This window comes from Diabrotica undecimpunctata, chromosome 9, assembly GCF_040954645.1.
Source record: "Diabrotica undecimpunctata isolate CICGRU chromosome 9, icDiaUnde3, whole genome shotgun sequence".
NCBI classification, from domain to species: Eukaryota; Metazoa; Arthropoda; class Insecta; order Coleoptera; family Chrysomelidae; genus Diabrotica; species Diabrotica undecimpunctata.
Window position 1 is genome coordinate 108,177,751 of NC_092811.1, and position 13,953 is coordinate 108,191,703.

General features: G+C 32.4%; 1 protein-coding gene across 1 annotated transcript in view; it reads left to right on the forward strand.

Annotated features, from left to right (window-relative positions):
• Positions 1 to 13,953, forward strand: part of LOC140451278 (uncharacterized) — an 862,244-nt gene that overhangs the window by 43,744 nt on the left and 804,547 nt on the right. Inside the window, 2 exon segments of the mRNA XM_072545021.1 lie at positions 471 to 669; positions 8,152 to 8,265. Of these exon segments, the coding sequence (XP_072401122.1) occupies positions 471 to 669; positions 8,152 to 8,265 (313 nt within the window).

Below are 13,953 nucleotides of genomic sequence, written 5' to 3' on the forward strand. Positions count from 1 at the left end.
AATAATATTTATACTACCAATACAATCGTTCCATACATTTACATAAATCTGTACAAGGCAAATACCTATTATAAGGACTGTCTGTGTATTGTTACCCGTATCTCTCCATTAGGAAGCAAGTACTTTAGGATACAATGCTAATTTATTACAGTTTAAAATTATTTCAATATTTCTTGTATTATATATACATACATTATGTATCATGTATACATATTATGCATATTAATACGTATGTATTTAATAGTGTAATATATTGTACTTACCTCTACGTTTGTTTACATTCGCAAATTCCTTACGGCAGATTCGAATAAGGAAGTCTGAAATATAAATCTGTTTTAATTAAAGGATCCTAGTTAGACATAAACTAAATGCACAAAAAAGTTAATAAATCAGACTATATTAAATGAATAAAACATCCTTAACTAAAACAACAGTTATCGCCAATTCTTGATACAAATAATTTGTTACAGCAAAACTAGTCGATCGAGAGGATTAACGGTTTTAATAGACGCCAGAAAAGGACCTTGGAAAGTTGCAAGGTCATGTATTCGGCAAGTCAATGCAGTCTTCGTACCGGAAGAACTATCAAAGTTGATAGTTCTCAGACCTGACGCTTTTTGGGACAAGCAAAGAGTTGAAAACTGTACTTCCTCATCAAACGATAAACAGGTAAGCATATTGTTTGCAAGAAGTAAAGTTGAACAAAATGTTCTACCAAAATTTTGATTTCGTAAATATATTTAACGGCAAAAAAACTGGCCACCCTATAAATTTTCGAAAATAAAAATTCATTGAAAGTTTTATGCACTGTTTCAAATCGCGTCGCAATTTAAATATTTATTGCGATCATGTATGCTTGTTTTTGGCAGTTTTGACGTTTATGTTGTTGTCTTCTGTAGTCACTGTTTATCTTCTAAGTTGAAAACATTTATTTAAACAGTAATTTCATTTTTAAAACGTGGATTTCGACTAAGTGAATAATTAAGATGTGTTATTTACAGTAAATGTAACTGGAATTATTGCATTGATACAAGACTGAAGAAGTCAAGTTTATGTATCCGAAATTTTAGTTATTCCGAGAACTACAGTACGGAGAGCTTTCTATCGCTTTATTGAGACTGTTACATACTCACGTCGACCTGGTTCCGATCGTAGAAGAGTTACTTCGCAAAGAGATGATTGTTTTGTTGTGATGGAACTTTTTAGAAATCGCCATTCCACTGCAATTGCTGCGAGAAACCGTCTGAAGGAGGTTCGAAATGTAAATGTAAGTGAGAGAAGGGATAGAAGACGCCTCAATGAAAGAGGACTATTGGTAATACGGCCGGCCATTGTTCTCTAATTACAACCCAGACACTGTAGGAATCGATTAATTTTTGCTAAACATCAACACTGGGATATACAGGATTGGAGCCGAATTATCTTAACTGATGAATCGTGGTTATGTCTATAGTCTGGCGATGGCCGAGAAATGGATTGGAGACGAAGAAATGAAAGATATGCCCAAGCTTGTATGTACCAGAGAAGAAAGTTTGGCGGTGGTGGTGTCATGGTTTGGGATGGAATCTCATTTGAAGCTCAAACTGGATTTATTTTCATCAATGGCCCCCTGAATGCTCACCGGTATATAGAGGATGTTTTAGCAGTAGCAGTGGTTCCATTTGGTCCATTTATTGGGGACAATTTCGTCTTTATGCATGATAATACACCGCCGCATACTGAAAGAATCATGACAAATTACTTGGGAGAAGTAGGAATTAATATTCCAGAATGGCCAGCCTGCAGCCCGGATCTCAATATCATCGATCATCTTTGGGATGAACTTCATCGTAGGGTTAGAAGTCAATCAGCACAGCCAGAAAGTCTTGTAGAACTTCAAAATATGCTTCGTGAAGAATATGAACGTATTCTTCAAGTTTTTATTCAAAATGTGTTCATTTCCCTTCCAAATCGTATGCGGGATGCGTAAGGAATCAAGCAGTAATGGCCATTTTTTGATTTAAAAATGAAAGATGTTGAGTATACAATATGAAACAGTGCATAAAACTTCCAATGAATTTTTATTTTTGGAAATTTATGGGGTAGCCACTTTTTATCTGTCATAGGATTAAGATCATTCAAAACAGTTCATTAGAACCGGTTCTAATATTTAAATCTACGTTTTTACGCCATATCGAAATGAGTGCACATATGCTTGAAAAAATCAGTATCTTATGTCTAAATCCAAAGTTAAATTACATCGTGAATTCTGCATTTTTTTGAGAATAGGGCACTTATTGTTTAATTCGCGTTCTAACTTTTAGGATCAAAACTTTTAGTAATAAAACAACCAACACTTGTTGTTTTAACACTTTAATTACTACTTCATGTATAGTAATAGTTTTTTACGTAGTACCGGTATAAACTGCTCATACTGCAGCCAATTTAGAATTTAAATAATTAGAAAGGTGACGAATGGAAATCCATTTTCAGATTCCAAAAGTAAATTATAAAAAAAGAATGAAAAAGAAAGGGAGGTTGTACCGAATACGAAAAATACAGAAAAAACAAGATTATTCTACCTCGGACCCAATATTAAGGTATAAAAGTGTTATCTATTTCTTCTTCTTCATGTGCCATCTCCTCTAAGAAGGTTGGCAACCTTCATGGCAATTCGCACTTTCAGTTTTGATTACAAAAGCTTTCCGTGTTTTATTTTAGGAGAAGAAGTAAGACTTAACCAGTCGTTGATGCCATACTAAGCATATTGTTGATGATTGCCAGTTTGCTAGTGTTTGGAATGAACGCATAGTTTTAGAAGAAAGAAAATACCGCTATATGTAACTTATTTATAAATAAACACACATTGTGTCAATTAAAATCAAGAATAACAATAAGCGACATATAGTGAATTATCATTGCGTTTTGCGTTGTAAATCTATACTTTGTATCAAATTACTCGTACTCGTTACTTTTATTCTTGATTAAATTCCGTATAGCTTATATTACAGATGTCAATGATTGCAGAATACGTTTTGTTTTGTTTTTATTACAATAATTAGTATATTTAAAGACTGGGGCCTCATACAAAGTAGTGATTTATAAATCTTTATTTTATCTAAATCGTTTAATTACAATAATGATTTTACCATACTGGATTGTTTTCAGTTCAGTGAATTCATTTAAGATAATCAATTATCTCAGTTTTATATTTTAGTGAGTTTTGGTTTTGTCCCACTTTTCATCAATTTACCTTTATCTAGCGTTCTTAATCCTTTGGGTGTCAGTGGTAGCTTTATTTACCACTGTCGTTAAATACTATTTTTTTAACCTATAGCAATGAGTACTATCCGTAAGCACAAACAGTAAAGTTGCGATCTTTGGTGAAATTAGACATCATAAGACTGGCGTATGCCTACACTAATCCGAAGGTTGTTGAGTGGTAAAGATAGCTACCAGTGAGCATTTGTGTAGGATACTTCACCGGTGGTATTATTATAGCAGTTTATTCTAGTTTTCATTAGTCCATTCATTGAAATATGGGATAATAAAAAGTGTAGTGATGAAACATTTTGTAATAATAAAGAGTAAATATTATTGATTTCTAAAATTTATTTCTATCTATTCACCCAACACATCTAACCTATTTCGTTCAAATGAACGAAAATACGAAAAGATCGCAATCGCTTCTCACTAAGAATAACTAAAAGAGTTTGTAAATAAAAGCATGGATGATACCTATGATAATAATTATTGCCTGTCGAACTATGTAGGCGAATCCGATGCAGAAAAAAATATTTCACTTGTACCCTGTTTGGCTAAGTGTATCACTGGATCTAATTCAAGCATAAATATTGCTTTTAGTTCAAGCTCAAATACTGCTTTAACATCAAATAAACCTGAATATCATCAACAAACTCATTCAACTTTCGATTTCCCAGAAAGCGATGCCGAAGATTCTGACAATTCAATTTTAAATCCAGATTATTCTGTTGGAGAGATTTGTAAGAAGTAATACAAAAACCTACATATACTTATCTGATAGTAATCTAGTGCCAGAAGTAAATAATAAGAAGGACTATTTGGATGTTTTATATTCCAAAAAATGGGAATTTAAGTGGTCCAAAATGATCATCAAAGGCACTTACCGTAGATGTGCTAACTGCAGTTCTGTTCAAATAGCACCAATCTCATTTGACAAAATCATTGTTATAACGCAAATAAAATTAACAAAATATGTGTTCCAGGGGAAATACATAGCCTCCTTATGTGCAACAAATGAAAGTTCAGTAAATATTACAGGTGCGTAATGATTGATATTTACCAAAGGTTAGGTTATAAGTTAGATATGCTTTTTGTTGTACCTATGTATATGATTTATTTTTAATAAAGTATTTTAAGTTATGCCAAAGGCGCTGTTTTATATAAATTTACGAGTGAAATACTTAAAAATATTGTTAACAAAAAATTATAGTTTTCCTTTTGTTCAGAACCAACTAAACTCAATAAATGAAACTCAACTAAAAAAAGTGATGATAATTACATTGCAAGTGAAGATGAAAATAACGAGGATAAAATATTAGTAAAAAAAACAAGATAGATAATAGCTAATTCGAAAAATGGATGAAGAATATTACCAAACAGAACAGATCGTTATGTAAACCCTACATAAGCAAAACTGACATTAAAGGTCCAAAAAAACCACAAAAGGTCAACTGCCAAAACTGTAAGTTTCAATGTTCAACGAGTTTTTCTGAAGAAGAACGTGACAAGCTCTGTACAAGCTTTTGGAAGTTGCAGTACCAAAGGCGAAGGGACTGCATTTTATCTTGTGTTTCGTGGACTAAGCCAAAATATCGAATGGTCTGTACTGGAAGAGGAATTAAGAAGGGAACGTCTAGAAAAGATTATTTCCAGAAGAATGAGAAAAGAATTCAAGTTTGCAAAGTATTCTTTCTTAAAACTCTTTGCATTGGTCACGGACCTATGAACACAGCTTTAAAGGAAGCAAACATGGATTGTTTGATACTTCAGATAGCAGGGGTCATCATATTCTGTCAAACAAAACACCCGAAGACGTGATTGTAATAGTAAGAGAACATATTGCCAGCTTTCCTACAATGGATTCCCATTATTGCAGACAATCTTCAAAGCGCCAATATCTAGATTCAAGCTGATCAATTTCAAGGATGTATGACTTATACCATATACCAAAACGCAACAGCCAGTGTTAGAGTGGGTGATCGTCAAACCCAGAAATTCCCGATACAACGTGGAATACGCCAGGGGGACACCATATCGCCGAAACTGTTCACTACGCTTTTGGAATATATATGTAAAAGGGCAAAACTGGCCGACAAGGGCATAAACATAAACGGAGAAAAGCTTAGCCATCTAAGGTTTGCAGATGATATTGTACTAATAGCTGATAGAATAGATGAGGCCAAAGAACTTTTAAATCAGCTCTACCCTTCCTCGCTAGAAGGGGGATTGAAAATAAATATATCTATAACCCAGATGATGACAAATCTTGTAGTCAGCGAAGATATATGCGTAGGAACAAGATCTATAGACCAGGTAATGACCTATAAATACCTAGGTCATGAGATTCGCATAGGAAAAGATAACCAAACTGTTGAGCTTCTCCGTCGTATAAGACTGACTTGGGCAGCCTTCGGCAAGCTGAACCATATTTTCAAATCGTCTGATATACCAATATGCCTTAAAAAAAAACGTTTAATCAGTGTGTTTTGCCAGTGTTAACTTACGGTGCGGAAACGTTGACCATGACAAGGAGAACAGTTCAAAAAATCCATGTGTATCAAAGCGCGATGGAGCGTGCTATGTTGGGCGTTTCACTACGAGACAAGATCCCAAATCGCCAGCTACGACAAAGAACAGGAGTGGCTGATGCAGTAGAGAGAGTAGCAACACTGAAATGGAACTGGGCAGGTCACGTGGCTCGAATGACAGATAATAGATGGAAAAAGCGGATACTGGAATGGAGACCAAGAGATGATGCCTACCGAAGCAGAGGTCGTCCACCAACACGTTGGACTGACGATCTAAAACGTTGTCATAGGAAGTGGATGCAAGAGGCACAAGATCGAAATAGATGGAAAATTATGAGGGAGATCTATGTCCAGCAGTGGATAAGCGAAGATTCAATGATGATGACTTATACGTCAATAAATGCAAGAATTTAATTTATCTTTCTTTCACCCTGAAAATGATCTTTGTGAAGTATGCGAGAAATACAAAACGAAATTAATATCAGATGAAGATTACTCAGCTCATATTGCGCGGTGGCGTGGTGAAGCAAATCAACTCAAGTACAATGACAAGTTTAGAGCAAATACAGATATCACTTTTATAAGTGCAACATTTGATCTACAAAGCGTTTTGAATATTCCAACTTCCGACGTTTCTCAAATGTATTATACAAGGAAGTTATATGGTTATATGCCTACACACAAGGAAGTTATTTGACTATTTATGAAGCTGAGAATCCCAATAAAGCTTATTGTTTTTCTTGAACAGAATTAAATGTTCATAGGGAACAGTGAAGTTGTAAAATAGGGACTTACTCTCCTGATTAAAAGTATTCAAACTACTATAAAAGAAATTAGTATTTTTTTTGACAGCTGCAGTGGACAGAACCGAAATCAATTTATTTCTGCCCTCTTTCTGTATATTTTACAACATTATTTTTTGGAAAAAGAGAACACATACATGGAGGTGGGCTCGAAAGAGCAATGAAAAATGTATGCATCTTTACACACAACGACCTTTTAAACGTTTTCTGATAAGATTTTTTGAATTCATGGACTTAAAATCTCTCGCAAGTACCTTAATTAAAAACAAAAGCAAAGATGAAAAAGGCAAAAAAGTTGAATGGCTAAAAATTAAATGTATGAGGTATGAAAAGGCCAATCCAAGTTGTATTTTCTTTAAATACAGATCCTCAGGGACTGAGTTTCATGTTCTTCGGGTAGCCGGAAAAGGAAAACCAACAGCAACTGTGATATATCTATAGTCATTATCTAAGTCGTTGTTACCAATTACAAAAAAAGAAGAAAAACTGTTTGCTTTAACTCGTAACAAGTAACATAACTCCGCTTGAATGTCATGATTGGTACAGGTCTTTGCCTGTGAATAATACAGCGCTTGATAGAGTTCCAGAACCAACAGTGTCAGATTCAGATAGCAATATCGATGTTAATTAATGTTATTGTATGTAACTAATAAAAGTCTATATTACAGAAACTATTTTATTGTTATTTTAATCGATAATTACGTTCCTTTTGCTAAAGTTATGTCATGTCCAAGTCATATTGGTTAATTTTATCTTACATCAAAATTGACCAAGTTAATTTTATTGCATTTTTATTAGTTTTTGATAAGAGCTATTTTATTACCAACTACACTATTTTCTTCTGGATGACTAAATCCACGAACATAAAATTTTAAAAACTAGGTAGTTATTATGTTCGATTTTTTGTTACTTCTAAAATTTAACTTTCATTTTCTCGAAACTACCTAAACATGACTTGGTCAATTTTGGCAGTATACCGACGAAATGAGTTGTGCCATTTAAGCAAGCCAGCAATTTAATTAAACCCAGCCTGTGAGACATGTTCACCCCTCTAGCTATACCTCTATAACTATTTATAGTTATACCTCTAGCGCGGCTTCTGTCCTCTGTTCATCCAAGTCTCTCTCTCTCGCACATTTTTTTGATTTCTTCAGTCCATTTTTTTCTAGGTCTTCCTTTACGCTCTCTAGTGTTTCTTTTATTTACTTACATCCTGATTTATTTACTTTACTTAATTTGTGGTAGCTGTATTTGGTTAGATATTGCTGCTGTTTATTCAGGTGTGCTTTAACAATTTCATAAATTTCTTGTGATAATTATAATCTCTTATTCTGAAATTTTTGTAGCAACCTAATTGTAACCTTTCTATTAATTTAATAATATTATCTATTTTATTTAAATAATCTCTCAGTTATCAACGTATTAATTCAACACATTATTCTTTATAGCGTTTAAATAAGTAGATTTTCAAGACCCGCTTTGTAAATGAAGAATGGAATGCCAAAAATTACACATCGACCTCCTCTGATTCCGGTAAATGCAAAAAGAGGTTTGCAATTAATTAAACGTTTTTTCAGGTCACATTTATACCGAGATCCCGCTTGAACAAGTTCGTGGATTTATCTCAGCTTCCTGTTGAACTTGGAGGCCACTTCATATACAACCACGAGAAATGGATAGAAAACAGACAGGTATTATTATGACTATTATTTACTAAATTTTAATTTCTAAATTCTCATTTAAAAATCGTTTAAATGCCATATAGAGATTAGTACCGGTTACACGCTGATCTTGGTTAGATATATACAAGGTGTTCTATTTCAGTGTAACAGAATAAACTTATATATTTCAAACCATATACTGTTATGTATTGCCTTGTTTCGAGATAAGCTCTCAATATGCTGTTTTATGAGTTACTGTTTGTTCGGAAACAGAAAATATTTAAAATATAAGCAAATACATATATACTTTTATGTAAATACTGAAAGTAAGTAATCAAACCACATGTTTTTAGATTTACAGTCAACATTTATTTTAAAACCCGTGATTTTGCTTGTCACCCTGCGACGGGGGATCCAATCAATTGCATCTCCAATCACACCACTTAATTTTTTCTATCTTCCTCCTATTTAAGGCTAGGACGACAACAGAACAATATTCTAATCTGTTGTACAACTTTCATAACAAATACGTCACTTTTGGAAAGTCTCTGAACTTTTTGCGTAAAGTCGTCTTATGAAATTGACCTACTTATATAAAACCAGCGTAATTCTATTTTGGCAATTAATTTGATGGGAAAGCTCGAGTTTTGTATTATATTTTTTACCGATCACCAAATTCGTAGCCACTTTTTTAGGATCAACAAAATTTTCAAAAGAATTAAAAATTAAATTTTTAAAATAAACTTTTTGCATGAAAGGTCCGGACTTTTTATCTCCAGATAAAAAATGTCCTATCTGACAAATAGTTATCTGAAGGATAGACATTTATTTATAAAATAAAATGTAGACGTCTTTTGACGTCAAACTATGTTGCGGTTACTTATCTGTAAGATAAAAGTAAAATTTATTTCGGAACACACCAACATTTAATTAATTGTCAAAGAAATCATAATAATGGTTTGATATTTTTTTTGATTATACAATTTGTCGTGACAGGAATAAATATAATTATGTGAAGAAAAATTTAATAACAAATAAAAAAATAATACATGTTTAATGATTCTTCTTAGGTTTTTCCATAACACTAAATTATTATATAAGGTTAGCTCAAACATCTTCAACTTCAAAAAGTTCAGTAATATCTTCATTTAGCAATTCATCTTCAAAATTGTCTTAACTTTGATCTTACGCTAGGTTATACTCGTAGAATGTTGCTGTAGATTAGAACGGTAGAATCTTCTCAACCTTACAGCCACTTTCACTACATGAAATAGTACCTAAACCTTCTCTTCCATACATAAAAAGTTATGTTGCAAATCTGGTTCTAATATGAAATTCATTATAGAAATTGGATTGTTTAGTCGACTTCTTAAAAATGGCTTTACTTTATAATCAGAATCTCCTTGTAAAAACCCATTTCTATTATCTCCATTTAAACTTCTTATCAAAAATACAGAATTATTTATTCCTATCTGGTAGGTACCTAGAAAAATATATCCAAGAAGTGTCACCAGATTGTCAGAGTTTAAAATCAATATTCCATATATTCATCATCATCAGTGGCATTACAGCTCGTTATGAGCCAAAGCCTACTTCAGAACAATCTTCCATTCGCCCCTGTCTCTGGCAACTCTTCTCAATGCTTTAACTCCGATGGATTTTAGATTATCCTCTATGTTATCTTGATACCTAAGTTTTGGTCTTCCTCTGGCTCGTCTTTCCACTGGTCCTCTTCGGTCGAAAATTTTTCTGATCGTTGCATCTTCAAAGCGCCTAATTACATGTCCTATCCATCGAAGGCGTGCTAATTTAATACATTTTACAACGTCAGGTTCCCCAAAGCTTCTGTATAACTCAAAGTTGTAGCGCCTACGCCACAAACCCTGTTCTTGAACTCATATATTTCATATATTTTCCTTAGAATTTTTCTCTCGAAACGTTTAAGCAATTCTTGGTCGTTCTGTGTAAGTGACCACGTTTCTGACCCGTATGTTAACACTGGCCTTATTAGTGTTTTATATATGGTAACTTTAATTTTTCTGGGTAGTTTTGGGGCCATCTGTTTCCTCAAGCCATAACAGTACTTATTGGCAAGCACTATTCTTCTTTTAATTTCTTCGCTGACATTGTTGTCTTTGGTCAGCAGCGAGTCCAGGTAGACGAAGGTGTCCACACCTTCCAGTTCCAGATCATCAATTAATAGTCTAGGTATCTGGTTGCCTGATCTAGTACAATACATATACTTGATTTTCTGTGCGTTTATTTTTAATCCCATTCTCAGTGCAGACGCCCTTAGTGATCGAAATGCTTTGATCAGAGATTCTGTGGACCTAGCAATAATGTCTATGTCATCTGCATGACCACTTGTACAGATTTATTAAATGGTGCCATTCGTATTAATATGACACTATCGAATTACTTTTTCTAGCCTTCTTCTTCTTCTCGTAGCACTACAACCCGGGGTGGGTTTTGGCTGACTGCACAACTTGCTTCCATCTTGAACGGTCGTCCATAATAGTTGGGTCAGTGGGTAGCCCATTGTTCTTAGATCTGACCATATATTGTCTCTTCATCGCATTCGTGGACGTCCTAAGGGCCTTCTTTCTGTGGAGGCTTCCTCCCATATTAGCTTGGCAAGGCGGTTATTAGGGAGTCTATGGACATGGCCAGCCCATCTTAGACGTTGGGATTTAATCTCTTGACTTTTTCTAGTGCAAGGTTAAATAAGAGACACGACAGTCCATCTCCCTGTCTCAGTCCGGGTCTTGAAAAGTCGTTTTGGATTCTGACTACACTTTCTAAGCCCGTGAGTGTAAGTTCCATTAGTTGAACAAGATAAAGCGGCATTTGAAATTCCACCATAGCCTGTAGAAGTTTTTGTCTGTTGACTGAGTCGTATGCGGCTTTGAAATCCACCAATATGTGGTGGGTGTCGACTCCGAACTCAAGTTCGTTTTCCCAAGAATCTGCCTGACTGTGAAGATTATATAGAAGATTTATTGAGTTTTGAAAATTTTCTACTACACTTTGGCTATTTTTTGTATACTTACTGTCTTTTTTATATATAATTGAATGTATTTTATAATTATTAAAAGAATCTGACAACCTAGGTACTATGTGCATATTTTTCATTTTGGAATCCGATACTACTACTATTGAATCAATAGCACCAATATCTCTTGAAAAAGCTTAATTAATCCATTTTTTAATTTCAAACAATATTAAAATATTGAATTCCTAAACTAAGTAAATGAAAATATGTATACACCTACTTTTATAATCATTTATTAACATTTATTTACAATATTTTCTTAGAATATAGATCACTGTCGGTTTACTTAATCTTAACCTTTTAAAAAAGTATTTATCATAACAAAAATTAAAATGTTAAATTCTGCATCAAATATTATATTCTCGCACTAAGTTTATAAACATTAAACATCACACTGATCATACTCTCCGATTTCATTAAATATTTTAATATCCATATCTCTTTACCTTTACTAAACAACAATATTTAGGTCATATTTTTGATTTCGCGATAACCTACAACATAATAACGAACTACAATAAACACAATTTATTTTCCAGATAACTTTTTATTCAGTACTTTATTTGGCAAATGAATATTTTGTATTTTATATGTCAGATAATTTTAATTTTTTTGCTCTGTCAGTTTATCTGTTCAGATTTCTTTCCTAGGTGACTCTAGAATTTTAAATCTAAACTAACATAAAACTTTAAATTGTTTTGTATTAAATCGTATCCTAAAAATATTAATAATATTATTTATTAATTATATTAATATCTAATTAAAATTTTTTGTATTTATTAATTAAACCTATCATTTCAAAAACAAAATATGATTGACTCATAGGTTGAAATGTCAGTAGTTCAGATTTCTTTGTTCAGATGGCGTTAGAATTTTAAATCTAAACTAACATAAAGCTTTCAATTATTTTGTATTAAATTCTACCTTAAAAATATTACTAAAATTAATTATTAATTATATTAATATGTAATTAATACAGTATTCATTAAACGTATTGTTTCAAGAACAAAATATGATTGAAATATCAAATGGTGGTACTTTAGATTTCTTTCCTAGATGGCGTCGTTAGTTTACTAGACAAACGTCGTGACTTGTCGTCATAGCCTTTTATATAGATAGATTTGAAGGTTCTAAAAAGTATACGAGGGATAGCTGATGAAAAATCCGTGAAGACGTACAGCTGATTTGGCTTTTCTTTTTGTTTTAAACAATCTTAAAAAGTGAAAAAATCATTGTTTTGACTATAAAACGTTTCTTATGCAGTTTAGAGAAAAATGGTTCAAATAAAAATTATAGACCCTAAAAATTTTTCATTTTGCGAGTTTCTAAATTAAAATACATAAATAATTCACCAAGATAGTTGCAAAAACCCTTAATTTTGCAGTAATTTATATATATTAATAACTTTGCTTTTTGCATAAAGGCAGGTAACATAACTACTCAAAATTGTGACACCTAATAAGTGCTATATTTTATTAAGTGTGCTATATTTCAAATAAATCGACCAAATAGTTATTAAGTTTGCTTATCCTGGAAAGCGATTATTTAAATAACTATACTTGTCCAGACAGTCACTCCAAAGGTATTTTGTAGATCGAAATCGGTTGTATAAGTGTTTATTTTTAAAAGCATATTAAAAAAACTGCAAAATTTTATTAAATTTAATATTAAAAAACAGTTTGAAAAAGGGCTGACTTTTTAGCTTATAAACATTTATATTGTTTTGTGTAAAACTAGAGGTCGCTGGTTAAATGAAATTAGAAATAATAATGGAAGAAAAAATGCAATATTCTGATTGTGAATAAATTAGCGAAAATAGCAAATATTTAGTGTTTTAATAGTAGCCAGTGGAGTATTGTTATATTTGCCCGTCGCGACGCCGACAGAGGTACAAAAAAGGGACGTCCCAGTCAACTGGATGCGTTTTATTCGCTGTCTCGATAAGAAGTATACGCATTTGTACGGATAAAAAATCTGCACCTACACCTCCTAAGGGGTGGTCAACGGTTCGTGGGGCAAGTGCATCCCATAAATCAACTCTATTGTATGGCACTTTTGAATGGCGATAATCTAACTTAATGGTCACAGTAATATGATACTTTACAGTGTTTTCTATGGTTTGCAAGGAAGTGACCCAAAATAACAAAGAGAAGTCGATTCTTTGAACTTAAAAATAGACACATGTGCTAGCCAGTTTGACAATGAGATTTTACTGAATAATAGAAAATAATTTCTTTTAAATCAAATAAGTAGTTTGAATATACCATATAAATAAGATCATATTATAGTACAGTCACAAAAATATTAAATGTAAAATATGTAAATAAATACTAAATACTTTCCCAAACATATATTATTATTTATTAACTATAAGAGCTGAGTATTGAACAAATCATAAATGAGGATCTAAATTTTATGATGATTATATAGATGGTATATACCGAGAAGGAGTAAAAAGTTATAACCTGTTAAAATGATGATACTAGTAAAATAGCACCACGGAAAAGTGGACGGGTCAACTATAACACTATTATTGATATTTGTTAGCTTCTTATATTCATTAAATGCAATTATAATAAAATGAAATATTTTTTTGAAAGAAAAAAACTATAAAATTAAATAAAAGAATAAAATATATTTTATTAATTTATAATTATTATTGTATA